At 39.6% G+C, this 20,599-nt stretch overlaps 1 protein-coding gene across 1 annotated transcript in view; it reads right to left on the reverse strand.

Moving 5' to 3' along the window:
• The window catches only part of DSCAM (DS cell adhesion molecule), a 491,161-nt gene that overhangs the window by 116,665 nt on the left and 353,897 nt on the right, over positions 1 to 20,599 (reverse strand). The window contains exon 12 of the mRNA XM_082014240.1: positions 2,291 to 2,487. Within this exon, the coding sequence (XP_081870366.1) occupies positions 2,291 to 2,487 (197 nt within the window). The remainder of the gene's footprint in view (positions 1 to 2,290; positions 2,488 to 20,599) is intronic.

Below are 20,599 nucleotides of genomic sequence, written 5' to 3' on the forward strand. Positions count from 1 at the left end.
TTCACCTATGCAGTAGCCATTTCAGAAACATGAGTGAATTTATTTTCATAAACCCTGACATCATGAAGAGTATTACCACCTTTTCATATGGGGAATTAAGGAAACAGACATATGATAATGTTTGTGGCTGCTTGACAAGTTGCCACATATTAGCTGAGCCATGGTAACTCCACGTACCTCAGCAAAGCCAAAGCAATATAAGCACAACTCTCATTCACCACTGGTTAAGAGAAATGAATTAATTTCCCACTTGCTACAAGGAGAGTTATCATCTGAGATGTGGTAACTTGTCAAGCTGTGTTAAGTTGCATGTGTGACTGAGCTTTAAGATAGAAAAACAAAAAATTTCAGAGTCCAATTTGATACATCTAGGGCCTTCTTTTCCCCCCACAGAGTCTTTAGCAATAAATAGCATTTCATGTGTTCATAACAGCTTCCATTGAGTTAAGCTGCAGCTATGAGGGCTTAGTACTTCTGCAAATCAGACCCCAAGGGCTCAAGGCAAGTACCTAGAAAACAAAGAACACACAATTATTGGCCACCTGTGAAAAGTTTGGTTTCAATGATCAGCCTTGCATCACAGAGAGTTTTTCATTACTCAACCCTAATTCAACTCCTGAGCAAGTCCAAGTCATGCCTGACTGAGGCAGGGGTCCTGCAGAAAAAATAAAAGCTGAGTATACCACTAAAGATCACATCATCATACACACATGCAAAAGCACTGAGTTAAAAGCTTCAGAGACAACCTTAATCCTGACATTTTTTCTATTTTGGGGGTATTTTATATCTCAGAAGTCAACGTTTTTGTATGTAACATACATATAGATGTAGAATGCCACTACCGTACACAACTGCTTCAGAAGAGAATTCTCCAAGCAGGTCTCCAGCCTTCCAAAAAGAAATATTGTTGTGCATCCAGGCATTATCTTATTAAAATCAATAAGACAAATGATGGCAGAGAGGTCTAGAGATCTATCCTATAATTAAATATTATTTGTAACACAAATATGCTAATATGAAAAAAGTCACACGTAGAACTTATTCTTCCTCATAGAAATCAATGACAAAGCTCCCTCACAGAGAGCAAACCCAGATTTTTACTGGATATCATCCAACACAATTTTTGGCTAGTAAAGAAAAAGATACACATTAAGAGTTATGCTAGAATATAGACAATCATCAGAGATCTAGAGAATTATTTCCTTGAGCCTAGTAAAAATGTTCTTAAGAATGTGACTGAAAAATGGAAACTCAAGATTTTTGACTGAGAATCTATATTATTTTTTTAAAAAATTCTTTTAGATTTCATAAAGGTACATTTAAAAATACAAAGAATTGGACTGATAACTTGCTCATGTTGGTGAATTTTAAATTTGAGTGGAAATAGCGGTATCCTGGTATACTGAGGCAATGTTATAGCCCCACCCATTGTAGGTGGTGTTCTCCTGACATCAGAACAGCAAGAGTTTCCTGTGCTTCCATGGCACCTTGGGGAAACTTAAGTCCCTAAAACAGCAGTGCCACTCATGTAGCCTCTCAGTCTAACCCAGGTGGGCCACTTAGGAGTTAATGGAGTCTCATGTACTGGTTTGTCAGGCAAGTCGAGACGCATTGTTCCCAAACGACCAGACAGCTGCCTGTCACAGAAGCAGAAGTGAAGATGCAGACTGTGACCGTTTGCTGGCTGGCTTTATGTCTTCTGCTACTGTCTACAGTAAGTGCCCAATACTGTTGGCAGCAGTAGATATACTACTTAGGTATCTACATGTACCTTTTCCTTCCATCTCACTGTGAATCTGTTGACTAACCTGACTTTGTAAAATGGTCTCACAAGCCCCACAAAGTGAAAGGGAGAGGAAAAAAGTACTTTAAAAAGACAACATTTTTATCTCAAAACAGCTTAATGATTTTGGTGGAGGTAAGCCTGACACACGTCAGAACTAGGTGTCAGATACTCACTCGGCACTTACCAGCAGCATACTCAGAAGTGAACTGTGCTGTCCCAGGAAGGGGGAAATGAGCCATGTTGCATCTGAGACAGAAAGGACAGGGGGGGACTGCGAGCCAGGCTCACTCGGGAGCATGGGAAAATGGAGACTAATTTTTCTGGGGGTTGAATGCAGAGGTTTCCTCTACCTCCTCTTGTTGCCAGCTCTCCAGGGCTGCACCACAGGTGGAGTGAGTGGTGGGGCTCTGACCTTGTAGGTCAGAGGTAGCTGTGCATCCCTACCAAAACTAACTCAAGCAACTCATGCATGTAGATGAGTTGTGGGTCACTTTGTTTTCTTACCTGAAGAGTAGAGATCACTTCATCTCCAACTTCCTTGGTGGAAACAAGGTAACGGGACATTTCAGGGTTAATGATTCGGTCTTCTTTTTCCCAGCGGACTATGATGGGTTTCTCTCCATGTGCCGTGCAGCTCATTTCCTTCTTTTGACCTTGCGTTGCCAAGGTAGTATTTGGATAGGAAGTTATCATAGCTGGAACTAAAAATAGACAAAACAAAAAAAGATCGCTCTTCAGTGAGCTGACTAGTCTGAAGATACAGGGTTGACCCTTCAATCTGGGTCTCATTCAGCTTGTCTATATTTGACCAGATAGACAAAAATATTAGAAATTATTTTACTTTCATTTCTGTGTAGGAATTTTCTTAAGACAGAGGATGGGCCTCGAAGGGAACTTAGCAGAAAGGATCTGGGACTGGACAGTGGGGTTGTGGAGACAAGATGATGCAAATCCAAAGGAAGGCTGGGTCTATTTGTTTTGCTGGTCACAGGACAACTTATAACATAATTGAAATATTCACAGTACATAAAGGTCCTGTAAGAAATAAGCATTCAGATATGGGGCCAATAAAGAACTGGTAAAAATTTCTTATTCCTTCTGTTGAGCTACTGTTTTATTTGCTGACAGATATATGCTCTACCATTTTGTATGACAGTAATGACCTATCAAAATGAGGGTTCAATTAAACCAGAAGGTGTACAAAATTAAAAGAAAGGCTCTGCACCAAAGAGCTTACAGTCCATGTATGCGCTGAATACATAGTTTACTGTACTGAACAGAAAGTATAATTAAATTGACAATAAACCTACCTAGATTTAAGTTTTCATTGTATTGCAGAACAGTTTAGACATAACTGTCCACTTCATTAATCATTTGGGACTTTACAAAATTTTAATGTTGAAAAAAGTACTCTTGCTAGTAAGAATAGGCTTACCCCAAGTATTTTCACATTTTGGAATAAAAATTTGCTGGAAATAAGAAGAAAAAATCCTCAGAGTGTTTTACTGCAAACCCCTCAAAACATGGCATTTTTGAAACAGAATGGTCTCTTTGGTGTCCTCAGTAGCCTGCCCTTTCTTTCCCATATGATTTGTCCACCAACAAATAGCATCTGGGCCTTGGTGAGTAGGAAGAATCAAAGCCCATGAGTCTGTCTTTCAGTTCTGGCCCTTTTCCTGCTCAGGAGAAGCTGGAAAGCTCTGGACAGCACACAGAACTGCTCTCTTCTGAATGAATCTGTTCGCTCCTTTCAAAGCATATGAGGTGGCAGTAAAGAGTCCCTTCTCTAAGCTCTTGCACTCCAGGACTGTTTCCTGCAATAGCCCCCACTTGTTTTTATGCAGGAACACTTGCCTCTTCTGATCAGAACAACTCACTCATTCCCTCTGAACTTCTCTGGGTCTCTATTTTAAGAAGATGACATTGGCACAGGATTGGATTTGAGCCCTTCCCGGCCTTTCCTCCTGCATAGATTGAGCTATGGCTACTGGATAGCAAAAAAAATCCTTATTTAAATGAATTACTATAATTACTATTCTGAAATGTTAATGCTTGGTGGCATGACCTTTTCACATGCCAGAGCTCTTGATGCTTGGTTGCGACAATATGTCAGGTTGCAGCCCTTTCTGTTCAAAGGCTTCCTGAACCAAAACAAACTGATTTGAAAATTAACAGGGCTGTGGAGTTGTGGGTTACAGTTACAAATGGGGTCTAAGAACCGGAAGAGCTCTTAAAAAGGTCTTGCGTGAGAGGCTCTTTAGGCACAGATATGCATTACTGATGAAGTACGTCTTGTTTAACTTTTTGGATATTAGGTACCATATTAGTTTTGTCAAAGAGGAGCATTCAAAGAGAGGAAATAAAGAATAATCAGAATATAAAATTAGGATGAGTCTGATTGCATCTTCCAGTTTTATCCGGCGCCCGTCCAAGTACTAAGGACACTCAAGGAGGTTGCTTTCAGCAAGTCACTTGTTGTGGCCATCTGCTTGTTGCTTCCAAACACAGAAGCTAGCTAGCACCCTCGGCCTGTGCAGCTGCAGGCCTGTGGGCCTGGTATGTGCAGGTATCTGCACTTGAACATATTCTGCCCTCATCTGCAACACCCGAAGGGGACCAGTATATCCTTTTATGCATTTTGTTCATTGATAAGAGACCCAATTCAGGCTGTTAAGGAGTTCACATTACCGTCATTAGCTTGTGCCACCACCTTCCTTCCTTCCTTCCGTAATCTCCCAAGCCTCCCACATCTCTTCTTTCTTCATTTTCAGCCTTCCTTCTCCATTTGCCACACCTCTCCACATCTCCACGTTCCAGTCCCCTTCACCTCTCCCCCTCCTCTTCCTGCTGCAACCTCCTCAGGTTCTCACATGTTCCCTAACCCCTACAGCGGCGTTTTCCCTCTCCAACCTCATTTCCCATCCCTAATTAAAGCATGACAACCTCCCAAGTCACCTAACTGGTTTTCTTTACAGCTGCAGTTCTTCTTCCCCTCAGTATCTCCTACTCTGAGTTCCTCTGGTGATGGAGGAAGCCTGCACTTAGCGCACCGGGGAGCTGAGGGGTGGTCTGTGTCTCCCCACGAGCTACACGGGGTTCCTGTGTCCCTGGCTGGGAAGGCTCAGCATTCGGAGCAGGTGAGCCTTGCACCGGCAGGTCTACCCTCCTCCTGCTTCACAGGTAGGAGCACACAGCGTGCACCCGCAGAAAACAGGAGTTTTGTGCTTGGATTTAAATCCCGTAGACCTTGAGGAGCCTGTCTCAGACTCCTTCCTCACCCTCAGGTCTCCTAAACAGTTGTCTACCAAGAGTCCCCCGATGGTTGAGAGTACCAAACCAAACACTATGATTAACTTGCTTTGTAAAAAACAGAGGCTAGCTTATGAAGCTCATTTTTTTTCCAACAAACTTTCTTAATAAGAGCAGCATAAAAGCATGTAAAGAAAGATGACTTTATTCCTCAGAGACAGCTTTATCCCTGCTTATCCTTCCCTTCCTCTCGCATAATCTGCCATACAGATTCCTTATTGCCATAGCGATGCCTCACAGCTAAATATTTCCCCTTCCTCCAAAGCTGATTTTTCACTCTTCACAGTTTATCTCCAGTGATCCTAAACCATAAGCTCTTCTTTTTATCTTCCTCTACGTCAAAAGATTCCTAGTAACAAAGCCGCATTCCCAAGGATATTTTAGGCAACGTATTTCTTCATCTTCCAACTATCTTTAATCAAATTACTGATGCAAATAACTGAGATAAATATGCTGGCTCTTTACTGACAAAATAATCTAGAAAACTGTAAATAAGCAAACTAAATCTGTACTATATATGCATGAGAGATTCTCTCAGGATGTCTTAAAAAAAAGGCATTTAGAAATGTATCAAGATGATTCAGATGCCATATTAAGTGTGTGTATCCTTTATATCTCTTCAAATATACATTATATAAACACAGATATAATGATACGTATTTATATAGGAGAATTTTGGAAGGGAAGGCATATTGCTGTGCATATTCAAGGAGTGCATAGTGTCATGTTCCAGGATTTTGCAGTAGGCTTCCCCATGGGACAAATTAATCCAATTCTCTCTCCTCTGGGGTTCTCCACATCTTTCTCTGAAGCATGCCATGTACTGCTGGGGATTGTTAAAGGTCTGTTGGTCAAAACTGGACTAAAATAGAGGCTAGAGTTTATAGATTATGTTGATTTCCATTTTCAAGGTATGCATATACCTTGTAGTACCATACTGAAAGGGGATTGTGGTGAGGTGGGTGTTGGTCTCTTCTCCCAAGTAACTAGTGATAGGATGAGACGAAATGGCCTCAAGGTGCATGAGGGGAGGTTTAGACTGGATATTAGGAAAAAATTCTTCACCCAGAGAGTGGTCAAGCATTGGAACAGGCTGCCCAGGGAGGTGGTGGAGTCACCATCTCTGGAAGTGTTCAAAAAATGTGTGGATGTGGCGCTTTGGGACATGGTTTAGTGGGCATGGTGGTGTTGGGTTAATGGTTGGACTTGATGATCTCGAAGGTCCTTTCCAACCTTAATGATTCTGTGATTCTGTGATATCACTGCCAGCAGCATTAATCTAGCAGATTTCTCTGTTTAAAGTTGGGCTTCTGTTTAGAAAGCTGATTTGTTTATTCCTTTTCCCAGGCCAACCCATTGTTTTCCCCTTTCCTCATGGCAACGCAGTAAGGAGTAATCTCATTGCTTTATAATATTAATAACTTCATCATTAAAAACTGAAGTGCAAAATTCAGTAGTTGAGGTTACTCTTAAGAATCATGGAACTGGCTCATACAAAACAAGAAATTTGTCCCACTTGAAGAAAACCGAACCTAGACCTTTTCTGAGATTCAGTAAAATGACTTAATCTGACTTACCTGACTTTCTTTTCTCTGCTACTACTGAGTGTTTCATCAGGAACTGAATACAAATTAAAACATTTAATAACCTTGACAAAGACTAGTCTCATTATCCAGAATAAGGAGGCTATAGTAGTTTAGGTGGAGCTTGAGCAAAGTAACAGAATCTTTTGAATCCTTTTAGAATACACCTTCACGAATTACTAGAAAACCGAAATTCACATTAATTTAAAAAATTATCTAGGGAGTGGGGAAGGGGGAATAACAATTTTTTCTCTCTTTTAGTTCATAGATGGAAATAGCCATGTGGGAAGAAAGCAAATTTAAAGGCTTCCTATCTTTTAATTTGTAATTAAACACTAAATAACCTTACAGCGTCCTTAAATGATTCTAAGACTGACTGAAGTTCTCAATATGTTTAAGAACTATCACTGTCTGTAGCCTCCAAATGGTATTTTTCTAGCAACCTGGCTGTGGTGAGGAGAGAGGAATACAATGCAGCCAACACCACAATCAATGGAGAGATGCCATGTGACACTATACAATGTGTTTTGAGCAGTACTAAAAGTTAGATTGCTGATGATAGCCAAACATTAATGCAGATTCAAGTTGCTCTTGAGAAAGAGGATGGAAAAGATGCAGCAGATAAACAAACCTAATGAGATAATGAACTGGACATAACTGAACACGATGACAATTCGAGAGAGTGCTCAGTAACAGACATGTCCTGCACTCTGTCAGTGATGTGACTCCCAGCATATCAACATGTCTCCACTTCTCTTGGTCTTAAGATCTTTGCTCTGGCAGAGTATCCTCCCACATAATTTGGGTCCTTCACTGGAGCATGCTTGAACTGGCCAGTTTGGGGAAATATCTGCCACCATAGTAGCATTCATCTTGCAAGCATCTATGCCAAGCTAGGTATCGTAGAATTCCTCAATGGAAAGAAAAGTACTTAAAGAGTGCTGTTCATCTACCCAGATGAACTGTGCCCTCAAAAGCCTCTTCTTTACACTGATCATTTAGGAACCTGCAAGGCCTTGCTCAGTTGCAGAGATGTGCATCTAGTGCTGTAAAGAGGGAAGATGAACACCATCTGTTCTTCTTGTACAACTTCCAGAACATAGGTCTATGGCTCTTTGATGCAGTTTAAAGAACCTTGGGTAAAAATAACAGTGTGAATGAGGGTAGGCGTTGTGGTAAAAGAAAACTGCATTAAAGTTGAAATGAATATATATTGACAATAATGAATTAAAATTCCAATTTAACATTTAAGCCAAATTCAGCATGTCTTCTCACACTGCTCAGCCCAGTGAGAATACTCTTCTGCCCATGACAAGTGAGATTTTTCTACCTCAAAAACAAGTTCCCTCTTCCTCAATCCACTATTGCTCAGGCCAAGAAAACCCATGCCAATACATTACTTACTTACATTTAAGGGAGACCAGCTCTCACACTGTAATTAGTTGATTCCTATTTGTTAATTTATTTTCAAATTTAGTAGACTTCCATGAGTCAGTGAGTGCACTGCTAAAATTCTTCTCTTAACTTCCATTTTCCCTTTCTGATAAATGACATTTTTTTCTTACTTAAGTAGCATCTCTCCAAAATTCAGGTGGTGTCTTGAATCTAGCAGAGATTTTAAATCAGTAGGACAGCTCAATTATACTTCAGTTTAAGCACACAGTTTCTTGGTAAAACTGCGACCTCTCCAGCAGGTGAAAATACTGCTCTTAGTCCTCATGCCCAAGACATGCCCAAGACTAGAAAACAAGCTGCATGTCTCAAAAGGTAAAATAAATATGTTAACACAAAAATAAGCATCCCATTTTTATGAATACAAGTTATTTTCACAAAAATAATGGACATAAAATTAATGACAACTATTTTCCACCAGTATTCACTACTTTTGAAAATTAACTTTATGTTTGTCACCTACTTATGTTCACCTGTTGTGAGCCTCCTGAGACATGTTCTTTTAGGACAAATATTTTTTAAATGTAATTAAAAATATTTAACTATTTCATGAAAGTGGATTTTGAATGCAATGTTTTACTATATTGCTTGAAATTAGTAAATAATTTGTTACATACGCAATGCAACTTTCAAATAGAAACTATACTGGGTGAATTACGTAACTGATCATTATGGCATGCATTTCAAACTAAAAAAGCAAATGTTTTCAAATTAGTTGCTGCTGAGGTTCCAGATTAAGCAAAATCATTTCAAACACATAAACCTGAAAAATTTGAGAAGTAAAAATTTGATTAATTAATATGGCAGACTGAATTATTTATTCAGCTCTAGTTTCACAAGTCTACACTGCACATGAAATAAATTCAGAAAATTTCTTGATAAATATATTACTGAAAATGTTTTTAAAACAAAGCAGAGCAAATCAGATTACCTTCTACCCCCAAAGGAGGGCTAGTAGCTTTTTATACACCTCCCTTAATAACTGTTAGAGGAATGGTTTTTTGGACAATAGGCAAGAGCTTCATCAGCAGTTTTATTAGCAAAATAATTTTCTGACAGAGCAGTATGAAAAACAGTACTGCTTTGGAAAAAGAGATGCACAGCAGAAACTGCATCTTTTAAGTTTCTATTTGGTGAGGAGTGATGTCCATGAGAATTATGATATATAAATAATAGACAGAAATTAAACACGGACATGACCAGTCTGTGTACCAGCTACCTAGGGTGGCATTCCAAATCCTGTATCTAAACAAGAGACTCAGTGGTATGTAAAAATTGCATTACTAGGGCATTAGGACATCCATACAAGGTAATCTTTGAAAAAAATTCTAAAAAGGAGTCAGTCACTGGGTGGGAATGAATAAGGATTCTGTATACCCTAGACTACCATTTCAGTTAGCTATTCCACTGATATAAATGAAGTTACTTTGATTATAAGTATTATTCAAACATGTGTTTCCCAGATAGAACAGGCCTTGTTTGATGCTAAGCTTTAATAAGAATGACAACGATGTCTTGAGTACTTAGCAGCTTCACCAGAGCCTCATGATCTGATTGAGTATGTCAGGGTAAAGGCTGTGAACATTTAGGGTTCATATCTTATTCACTCAGAGGTGGTTTCAGGTCACATTATAGGAAAAGAAGTTGATTTATTTTGCATGACACCTATGAATTTTAACCAAAAGACACATTAATAAAATAAAAAATGTCTTTTCTCGCAAATCTCAAAGGCAATTCTTTCCTCTTCCTGAGATCTTTTCTTGCATTAGTTTTATGTTTGTACAGTTGTGGTGGGTTGAGCCTGGCTGGATGCCAGGTGCCCACCAAAGCCGCTCCATCACTCCCCTCCTCAGATGGGCAGGGGAGAGAAAATATAATGAAAAGCCTGTGGGTTGAGGCAAGGACAGGGAGCGCAATTACTGTCATGGGCAAAAAAACCCCTCAACTTGGGGAAAATTAATTTAGTTTATTACCAGTCAAATCAGAGTAGGATAATGAGAAATAAACCGAAATCTTAAAACACCTTCCACTCCCAGTGGCACAGGGAGACAGTCCGTTGTGGTCAGTTCATCACGTGTTGTCTCTGCCACCCCTTCCTCCTCAGGGGGAGGGCTCCTCACACCCTTCCCCTGCTCCAGCCTGGGGTCCCTCCCACGGGAGACAGTCCTCCACGAACTTCTCCCACGTGGGTCCTTCCCACGGGCTGCGGTTCTTCACGAACTGCTCCAGCCTGGGTCCCCCCACGGGTGCCGTCCTTCAGGAACAGACGGCTCCAGCCTGGGCCCCCCGCGGGGTCACAAGTCCTGCCCGCACCCCTGCTCCAGCCGGGGCTCCTCTCCCCACGGGGCCACAGGCCCTGCCAGGAGCCGGCTCCACCACAGGCTGCCCACGGGGTCACGGCCTCCTTCGGGCATCCCCCTGCTCCGGCGTGGGGCCCTCCCCGGGTGCGGGTGGAGATCTGCTCCCCCGTGGAGCTCCATGGCCGCAGGGACACAGCCGGCCTCACCATGGGCTTCCCCAGGGGCTGCCGGGGAACCTCTGCTCCGGCGCCTGGAGCAGCTCCTGCCCCTCCTGCTGCACCGACCTGGGGGGCTGCAGGGCTGCTCCTCTCACACATTCTCGCTCCTCTCTCCAGCTGCTGTTGCTGTTGTGCAGCAACTTCCCCCCCGTCTTAATGCTGTTCTCCCACAGGTGCTGCCGCCATCACTGACGGGCTCGGCCTTGGCCAGCGGCGGGTCCGTCTTGGAGCCAGCTGGCACTGGCTCTGTCGGACATGGGGGATGCTGCTGGCAGCTTCTCACAGAAGCCACCCCTGTAACCTTCCCCCTCTCCCAAAACCTGGCTACACAACGGTGCAAACTGCTGCCTTCAAATGATACACGAGATCGGCAGCGGCTTGTATTTCTCGGTCTTTCCTTTGACTTTGACATCGTTCTGAAATGAATGTGACTTTCTTTTGCTTTGCCATGCAGTTTTAATTCCCATTTTGTCTAACTACACTTCCTAATAACCAAGAGGAAGAAAATCGGAAATGATAAGCTGACAGCTTTGTTCCCTGCAGTCAGTTATAGTGAAAGCCTGTGGAAATTTATGACAAACTATTGTAACCCACATGAGGCACTGGAAAATCAGTTTTATTAGAGCTTGGCTAATTGTCAAAATAAAAATAAGTGATAAAAGATCTATAAAAAATTACATTAGCATGTATATAATTGTGATGTTATTATAACATGTATATAATTTACGAAGACTTAGACAAAAAGACCATCTTCCTTCACATGAAATTAATGGACAACGTTAGTGTTACCATCATGGCCATTGTTGAAAAGTATGGATGACTAAAAATTAGTATTAGAAACATGTATCCATTAAGTATAAATTCCGTGGGCTGCTTTCTATTCCAAATCAATTATCATCTTTCATCACTCTGTATAAAAGTCAGGCTGGAAAGAGCAGGAATGTTAAATAGTTAAAACTAGCAATATATAATTTTAGATAACTTCTTCAATGCTTTGATCTTAAATTGAATTTGGTCTGCCATCAAGATGGCATCAAGTTTTAACGTTAAATGAGAGAGTTACTGCTATCATAATTGTAAAGTACAGCGCTCTAATTTTTTGTGACTTACTGAATGCAAATCAGTAAAAACCAGAGACGAGAATCCCATGGGAGAGTGCTCATTTTCTTACAAGTTGTTATGCTTTAAACTTTCCTTTTGTGCCCCGTCGGTAAGAATACCCAAACAGTTTACAGGTTTAAAAGAAAAAAAAAGGGCAGAAAGTCACTGTAAAAAACAAGCTTTAATCAGGACATATTTTACGACCCAGCAATTCCCATGGGTCTTTTAGATTTTGGAGGCTGTGAAGTGACATGTGTAAATGTCCCTCCCAGGGGAAGAGAAGCAAATACTAATTGAGGTATTGACAGGTTTAAATGAAGCAGAAACACAGTAAGAAACGCTGGCTACAACAAAAATGAGTACTGGGGAGCAGTGCATGCTGGGGCATTAATGGTTTTCATTCACTGCTCATTCATGCAAGTAAGTATACTTTTAAGCACGGTGACTTGGGTCTATAACAGCTCAGTTCGGAGCTAAAAAGCCATGGAATACTATCTGCTGATGTATAAGAGTGCTCTGGTAGAACTAGTTTCATCTAGCCTTTCAGAGTGAATTATATTTTTATTGTCTAGATAGATGCAAATAGACCAATAGCATCTGATACTCTGATGATGGGAACAGAACTCAAATGTATTAGGATCAGCAAGATACAACTCTCTATCTATTTATGTAGGCATTCTCTATATAAGTGCATTAACAAACAATATAAATATATATATATATTCTGCGTATTAACAGCAAGAGAAAGGTGTTATTGAATTATACATATTCACAAAAGCATTCACCTGTGAATGGAGGTAGAGCATGTTCACAGAGCCAGTCAGTGGCATTCACCTCAACCTAACTTCAGGTGGCTAAAAATGTCATCTAAGCCTTCAGCTAGTCAAATGAGGACTTTTTCTGTAGCAGTCCTTGGGGAGAAACAAGACCCTCCAGAGGGCCATTCATCTTGCCTTAAAGATCATGAATGGATTCTTATTGATGATAAAAGGATCTCAGAGTGAGTTGCTTAGACTTTTACAAACAGCCTTTAGAAGTCTAGCTTAAAGTCAGGTGAATCCAGTGCTAGGGGTCTAATCTTAAATTCTGCATTCTCTTAACTGAGGAGATTCAGGATGTCAATAAATGGTACTATCTCAGGAACGACAGGAAAGGAGGTTCAGCTGGGGAGAGTAAGATCCTAATAAAAAGCTCTGAAGACATATATTTTAAGAGACATCAATCTGGTTTCTCCAGTCTAAAATTCTAATATTTGCCCCTTGTCACAGACACCATCTGGGGATGGTTTGGGAATGGTCTGACCATCTATGGACTATTAGCTCTGCTTGTTGCTGAAAAGCAACCACCTTGATTCCTAATCTATTCTATCTTTTGTTTTCCACTATGAGGTCTATTTTCTACTTTGGCTGCTCAATGTGTAAGCAGCTTCTGCAGGGAAAACAGATGTCTTAAGCTGGTCTGTAAAAGGAGAACATTTCTAGAAGAGCGGGGAACCATCTTAAAGGCTGCACAGTCTAGGAAAAACTGGTAGGTAACTTGTGTACTTAGCAATTTTTTAAATATATGTCTTATGGAAGGAGGGAAATATTAGTAAAGAAAAGCAAAGAGGGCTTAGATAAATGTAGTATTTCCAAGTAAAGATATTCAGTATATGGTAGTTTTGAGAGTTACATTTACCCATAAATAAGCAGTGGCTCTAACGGCAGAAAATCAGAAAGGAAAATTCTCATTTTTATTAAATCTAAAATTAGTACACCCTTGGGGATTTTTTGGTGCCTTTTACATTCATTGCTGTCATGTTGTTGCAGTGTTTTATCAAATCTAAAGGCTAGGCCTTTCCACTGAGTATTGTGGGACTGTTACACTGAACAGTTAGTAAAGCTTCCAGATAAAAGTAATGGCTGACAATTTGGCTCCAGTACCCAAATGCCTAAGGCCAGAGGAAGCAGAATTTGAACCAGGGTTATGGTTATTTCGGCATATTGAAAGCAGCCAACGTGCTCATCCAGCTGTGAGCCAGAGAACAGCTGAAAGGGAGTTTTAAAGCCAAATTTTACACTACTGTTCCTGATGTTGACAGTGTCCTGCTATATAACTGGGGTCCTCCTATATAACTAGGGTCAAGATGTGTGTGTGTTTGTACTTGCATGCCTGCATATGCACCTGCGTGAGAGTGAATAAAAGAGGGGAAAAAGTGTTTTCCGTGGAGTCAAATAAGGAGAACTATTTCATTACCTGGAAAAGAAGACAAAGCAACCCTCATCGCCTTCTTCCCTTGACCTTCAGCTGTCCTGTGAATTTCTCTTTTCAATATACTCTTAGAAAAATGTTTCTATTTCTCTGGAGACCGTTTTTACCCCTCAGCCAAGGAAAGCCATTGTAAATACTAGTGTTCCAGGCAGGAGTAAATTATAGCCATCCATCTCATGAACAAAGCACATGGCACAGGGCTGCAGGTCTCTTTCCTCTACAGTACCTCCCCACAGCATGCATGTTATAAGGAGTTCAAAGGACTTGGTTTATTTTTTTCCTTTAAATTGTGTTTCAAATGAATAGCAACTCCCATTCCTCTTCCACATACAGAATGAACACCCAAAAGCAGAGGCCAAAATGGCAGTGGTGATAGTGTAACCATCAGCAAAGTAAGAAGGAAGTCATGCTTCTAAGCATGGTTTGATATATTGTATATGATGGATGCTGAATATGATAAATAAAGCAGCTAGTTACAGGGGCAACATGAAAATACTTGTTTGATTTTTTTTAACCAGATCATCAAATGTTTCTTTTATAATTACATTTGTAAAACACACACACAATCTGTACTTAGATTTAAACTTGCTACCTAAATTATTAGATTATCTTCATACAATGAGTTTGGCTTTAGGAAATCCAGGAGTTTTAAGTGCTGATTTGGTGATTCTGGGTTTTTGTTATTTTTAAAAATTATATTCTATTATAAAAGGAATAATCACTTACAATGGAATTGTTTATGCACTATATAACAACCTTATCAGCCACATACACAGGGAGGTTAGGTCTTATGTTCAGGTTTTATGTTCATGTTTTATTGGGGTGGTCTTGCTCTTTCTATGATGCATTTTAAAGTTTCTTGTAAGCTGGTAGGAAGCTTTTCAGAACCATTCCTGTTGTGACTTTGGACTGTCATTTTTTTGTCAGAGAACAGATAAATTCTTCCACCCAAAACTTTTTATGAGAATGTAGTATCTTTAACAAAAGGAATTGCTGAAAAGGATTTATTAGCTCAGCATTCAATTACTGGTCAAAAGATGAGAAAAAAAGACTATGAACACTCAGAGGAAGAAATACAGTCGATGATCACTGCCTATTTGAGGAGACAACTTTGCAGCTAAATACCTCAGCCTCTCCCTCCCCGTTTTCTGTTTTTCTAGCATGACAAACATTTGACTGTATACATAGGCTTGGGTAAGGTCAACACACAAACAAAGTAAAGCAAGACACATTAAAACTATTAGTTCATTGTCTTCAATTACTTCAATTAATATTTGATTTTGTTTGCAAAATGAAATATTTCCTATAACATACTGAGAAATACTCACCTCACTATAGCTTATAACTTGTCTGTAAGGACATCCAAGATGTAAGAATGGCCAAGCAAGGCTTTGAAATTAGTTTCACTGCATCACATCTAACCACTAATTCTTGGGACACCCTCTCACTTTTTATGACTACACAGAAAGAAAGGGTTTGTTGGTGCCTGGTTACAGTGCAGCGCTACCAAGTAGACTGGGTGGGTTGCGCAGGCTTGGCGGGGAGCAATGAGGGCTTGCACGTTCCCAGCTGTGAAAGCAGGATGCTCTACATTTCCTTGGCTCCACAACAGGTAATCTGAAAATGGTGAAAACTCTGGCTGAAACGGTGCTCTCAGGATTTCCCAGGCCCTGTGATGAAGCTGAGGACACTGAGCATGCCTGTGGTTTGACACCATGGCTGGGGTCAGGTTCTGAGCTCCACAGCTCCTGGTTCAGCTTTTACTACCAACTTCCTGAGACATCTGTGAGAATTCATAGTCAGTCATGGCTGGTCTGGTCCCTCAGAGCCTGGTTCCTGGGCAATAATTTATGTGTGAAATCTACTGGTGGGGAGCCAATGGGTAGAACTTTCTGAATATTTCTGAACATTTATTTTCAACTGTTGTCTGTACAAATATATAACATTTTATTTTTCTGTCCACAAAAACGTTGGAAATTATACAGAGAAATGAAATTATAATTCATTCATAACTATAATTTCCCTATGAAATGGAACTCTTCTGTTTATTTTATTCATAAACAAATGCAAGAGCCATCAGCGGCTGTGCAAGCTTCCCTTCTTGTTAATCCGTCTCTGTTATGAAACTGGATTCAGAACACCAAACAGTTTTTAGATAGTGATGTTACTTCATTCACCATAAATCCAGACTGATTTCAAATACTGCCTAAGAGGCAAACAGCACTGCTTTCCATTATCAGCCTCACAAGCTCTTCAATTCCTTGCATGACCTAACTAATTAGACACATGGCCAATGGCTTAACCAATTAGATAAATCCTTTTTTTTTTTTCAGTTGTAGAAACCCTCTATTAAGCAATAGTTCGAGCTACTTACTTATCTTAAAGACTATGATATAAGCACAGAAACAGTACACTTTGTTTTAAAACTCAGTACTACTGCTTCACTTATTCCAGGAGCTTTCACCAAACGAGATCTTAGTTAGAGCTGATATAAAACACTGAAAACAGAAGAAGAAAAAATGTGTATTGCAGGTCTGAACTTGTCAAAAAATCAGACCAACATGCTTACAAAAGTCTTCAAAATCCAAATTCTGACAGAAAAGGAAAAAAATGAAAATTTATGAAAATTTTTAAAACTGAGTCTTTTTTTCAGACAAATAATACAAGTACAATCATTCAAATTCATGACGTTAAGTACACTCTAAGGTACATGGATTTCCTGGTGTCACCTGGGAATACATTCCTGACTCTCTAATTGAAACAATAGTTTTACCAAGTAAAATTCAATGCACAAGGTTATGGTATTATTGAATCAGAGGCAAAAAAATCTCTTATTTACCATGAAGTAAAGTTATCATTAATTTGTAATTGTCATCTAGTCAGCTTTTTGTTTACTTAATTTCCCCATGGATGAATGCTTCTAGGTTTTTTCCAAAAGACAGACTGCATGATTCATGGACAGGACACAGTCTAGTGTTGTATATCCATGCTACTTCTCCTCTGCAAATAACTACTCAAATCCAGGTTTGTTTTTTTTCTTTTTAGTAGCTGCTTGTAATGAAAGATTTATCATATTACCTAAGATCCTGTAAAAAACATGTAAAAAGTCTTTAGTTTTTCTCTTGAGAAACTCCTGCATTTCTGCTGTCTCTTAACTGATGGAAAATCTGGCTGTTCTTTGAAATTTGGCATGAAAAATCCCTTAAAGAAATGCTACACCTTTGTCCCGTATTATTTCACTGAGAATTCACAGTTGAAAGATGCTGAAAAATGACATGACTTTTTCAGTTTCCTTCCTAGTAAGATAATTCAAAATAATAATATCAACATGATGTCAGACTGAGTGTTCTAAAAAGGTAGATGCTGCCTTTGTCAAAGAAACTGTAACTACAACTCTAAACTGGAGCAAACCCACCAGACTCCCACATCACCTCAACTACTTAAGCAAGTAAAAGGGTGATAAAAGCAGATTGCTTCCCCACACCAATTTATTTTATTTTATTTTATTTTATTTTATTTTATTTTATTTTATTTTATTTTATTTTATTTTATTTTATTTTATTTTATTTTATTTTTTATTTTATTTTATTTTATTTTATTTTATGTTATTTTATTTTATTTTATTTTATTTTATTTTATTCCTTTTCCCTTTAGGAAGTGGGTCATTGATCACATTGGATATCTTCAGGACATTTTGTGGACAACAGGCTTTTTCCCTCAATTCCTAGCAAAGAAAATGGTGGGCTGTTCAACCAGGCTGCTTTGTCCAAGTATCCAGATCCAGCAAATGGCTCAAAGAGTTTGATTCATCTTCCATTGGTATTGATTTCTGCAACTTGAATGACAGAAGTCTATTTTGAAGACTAAGTGTTCAGAGTCTACTGGTGGCAGACTTTAAAAATATGTAAGAATTAAAGTCAATACAAAACTGTAAGATAGCCTCTCTGGATTAATCTTACATGGATTAGGAAAGAAACTTATTTTAAAAGGTAAGTTCAAGCACCCAAAATTTCAGTAAACAAAACTGAAACTTCCAGTTTCCTGTTTTGTTGTGATCATGTTTGATGATACATTCTTTAATCACACATACATTTTTTCCCCACAAGATAAGGTCTCCTTTAGTACAGGGGGTACAGAGTGCTCAGGGTTATGGAGTTAGTGAATGATGCTGCTACTTCTATTTCTGCGTTATTTTTGATCATGCACTTGGTTAGAAAATAGTAAATGAAATGAAGCTAGACAGAAGACTGGACTTTTGGCTAGGCTTGGTGAATGCCACATAGGATACTCTCATTTTACTCTATTTTCTGTGGCAGAATAAAGGTTTCCTAGAAGGTTACTTCCCACCTTCTTGGACAGATGTTGTTATGTTCCTTCCTTTATTTCTAGGTGTTCAAGTTGCTTTGCAAAATTGCTGAATCCCTGAATGCAACTGAAGTCTTCCTAAAAATATGCACTGATTGTCTAGACAGTGAATTATCTCTACAGATAATATGTGGCATATGATTGCTGTCTTTTGAGGTAGATACACAGCTAGAAAAGAAAAGGTCCAAACTCATATTTAACAAAGGTTTTCCAAGGATAACTTGGAAACTTCTTAAAGTTGTGTGGTTCCTGAAATGTTCCTGTATTTATGCTGTGTACTTGACTGAGTTGTTCTGTATGAGCAGCACCAACCAAAAGACAGTGTGCCCAGAACTAGTCTTACAATGAGCAGCTCATTAAGATGCTGAATTCTAGTGAACTGTGAAAAAAAATATAAATGCAATCATATCTGCAGCACTGAAGAAAGGAAAAGCCTTCTCAGCCCTGTGTCAGTTAAACACATTTTTAATACTGCTGCTAACAAATAATAATCCTTTGATTTTCTTTCCAAAAGCTTGCAAAGTTGCTGGCAGCTCCAGTAACTCTCCCAGTTTCTACTGTCAGCTCTGCCAGTCTCTCAAAAATCTCACTCGTCTCTTATACCTCTCTCTCCAAAGCTTGTGTCCCTTGCCTCAGATTTTGCCAAAATAAATTCCTATACACAGTTTTTTTCCCCTCTAAGTCTACTCTCCTGTCTGAGCATGCCCCTGTTGTGTTTTTTAATTAGATGGTGTCCTTTGCAGACAATAGGATTTTGAGGCAAAGAGGTGAAAAAAGGGTCACTGGTGATTTATTGCATGTATCTGGGATGAGCTAGCTGGTAACTGCAGGACAGAAAACCTGAATAATTAATTTTGTAGGGAACACTGGAAGATTTGGTACTCCAATTCAGGTGAAAACAGGAAGGAATCTGAATCGTTATCTTAATCTTATCGAAACCTCTCAGGAAGTGTAAAAACAGGTCATCTGTCAAGAATTCCCACATCATTATTACTTGTAAGAAAATATGTAATTATTCAAGAGCAACCTCTGAGATAATTTTCTCTTTCTCTTTTGGGATCACCTAGGACCATAGAGTACAAAAATGTAAACTAATATGTTGCTTTAGAGGCTAGTCTTCCATCTTTACATTTTCTAAAATATTGGCATGTCAGCTACCTTGGACTACCTTCATGGAGACTGGTTTGCTCGTGTGTATTTTTCATACAAAGTAGCATCAAAATCAGGAGCACACACTTTTTGAAATTCAATGGTTAGGGAAAGACGATGGAGGAATAAAGTTTGGGTAGTAGCCTTCGTCCACATAGTTACTGGTGGCTAATTACTGCATGACTGAAAGCAGTATTACTGTTATCATCAGAGCATCTGAAAATAGAGTCTTGTGGATGAAAAAAAGCACAGCTCTGGAAGATGATGATGCTGACAGCTCTTCTAGGGAGCTGTTTGGCAGCAGGTGCCACATAACCCTGCGGAGGAAGCAGCATTAGGGAAGGAGAGCTCCTGGCAGCCCTGTAAACATGCATCTTGTTCATCCCTGGGAAAACGCTTCAACCTTTCTGTGCCTGGCGAACCCATAGCTCTTGGCAGCTGTGTACAGCTTACTTCCAGAAGGAGATTAATCATATTTCTCAGTCCAGTAAAATAAAAACAGGAAAATAAAAAACATATAGCTTAATGAATTGTCACTTTCATAGTTCAGAAAGAAAACTTTAAAAGATGGTAACAGCCAAAATCTATAGGTAACAAAAAGAAGGATTTCCATTTTTCTTACTGAACTGGGCTGTGCAGAGGCAAAGTCAGGAAGGGTTCAGCAAGTAAAGTGCTGTGGGACATTCCCTGGCCCTGTTGCCTTGGATAATGGGAGCAGCTCTCTTCCTGTCACTGTCAACAGCAAAACCCATGTGTCTACCATGTGCTTGAAATTGTTGCTGTATCACTGCCTCATTGCAGGGATGTAAGTGAGGTCGCTCATACTTTTAGAGCTCAAAAGGCCATGTGGGTGAAATTCTGGCGCTATAGAAAGCCAGAAGATCTTTGTCACTAACTTTTGATTGACCAAGGTTTCATTTACTAAAGTATGAGTTATACTGATGTTGTGGTTCAGCCCCACCTGGCAGCTAAGCACCATGTAGCTGCTCACTAATCTTACCCCCCAAGGTGGGACAGGAGAGAGAATTGGGAAAAAAAACTCATGGGTTGAGATAAAAACAAGTTTAACTGGATAGCAAAAGAAGA

Source organism: Phaethon aethereus (genome assembly GCF_964289735.1).
Source record: "Phaethon aethereus genome assembly, chromosome: 1".
In the NCBI taxonomy this organism is placed as follows: Eukaryota; Metazoa; Chordata; class Aves; order Phaethontiformes; family Phaethontidae; genus Phaethon; species Phaethon aethereus.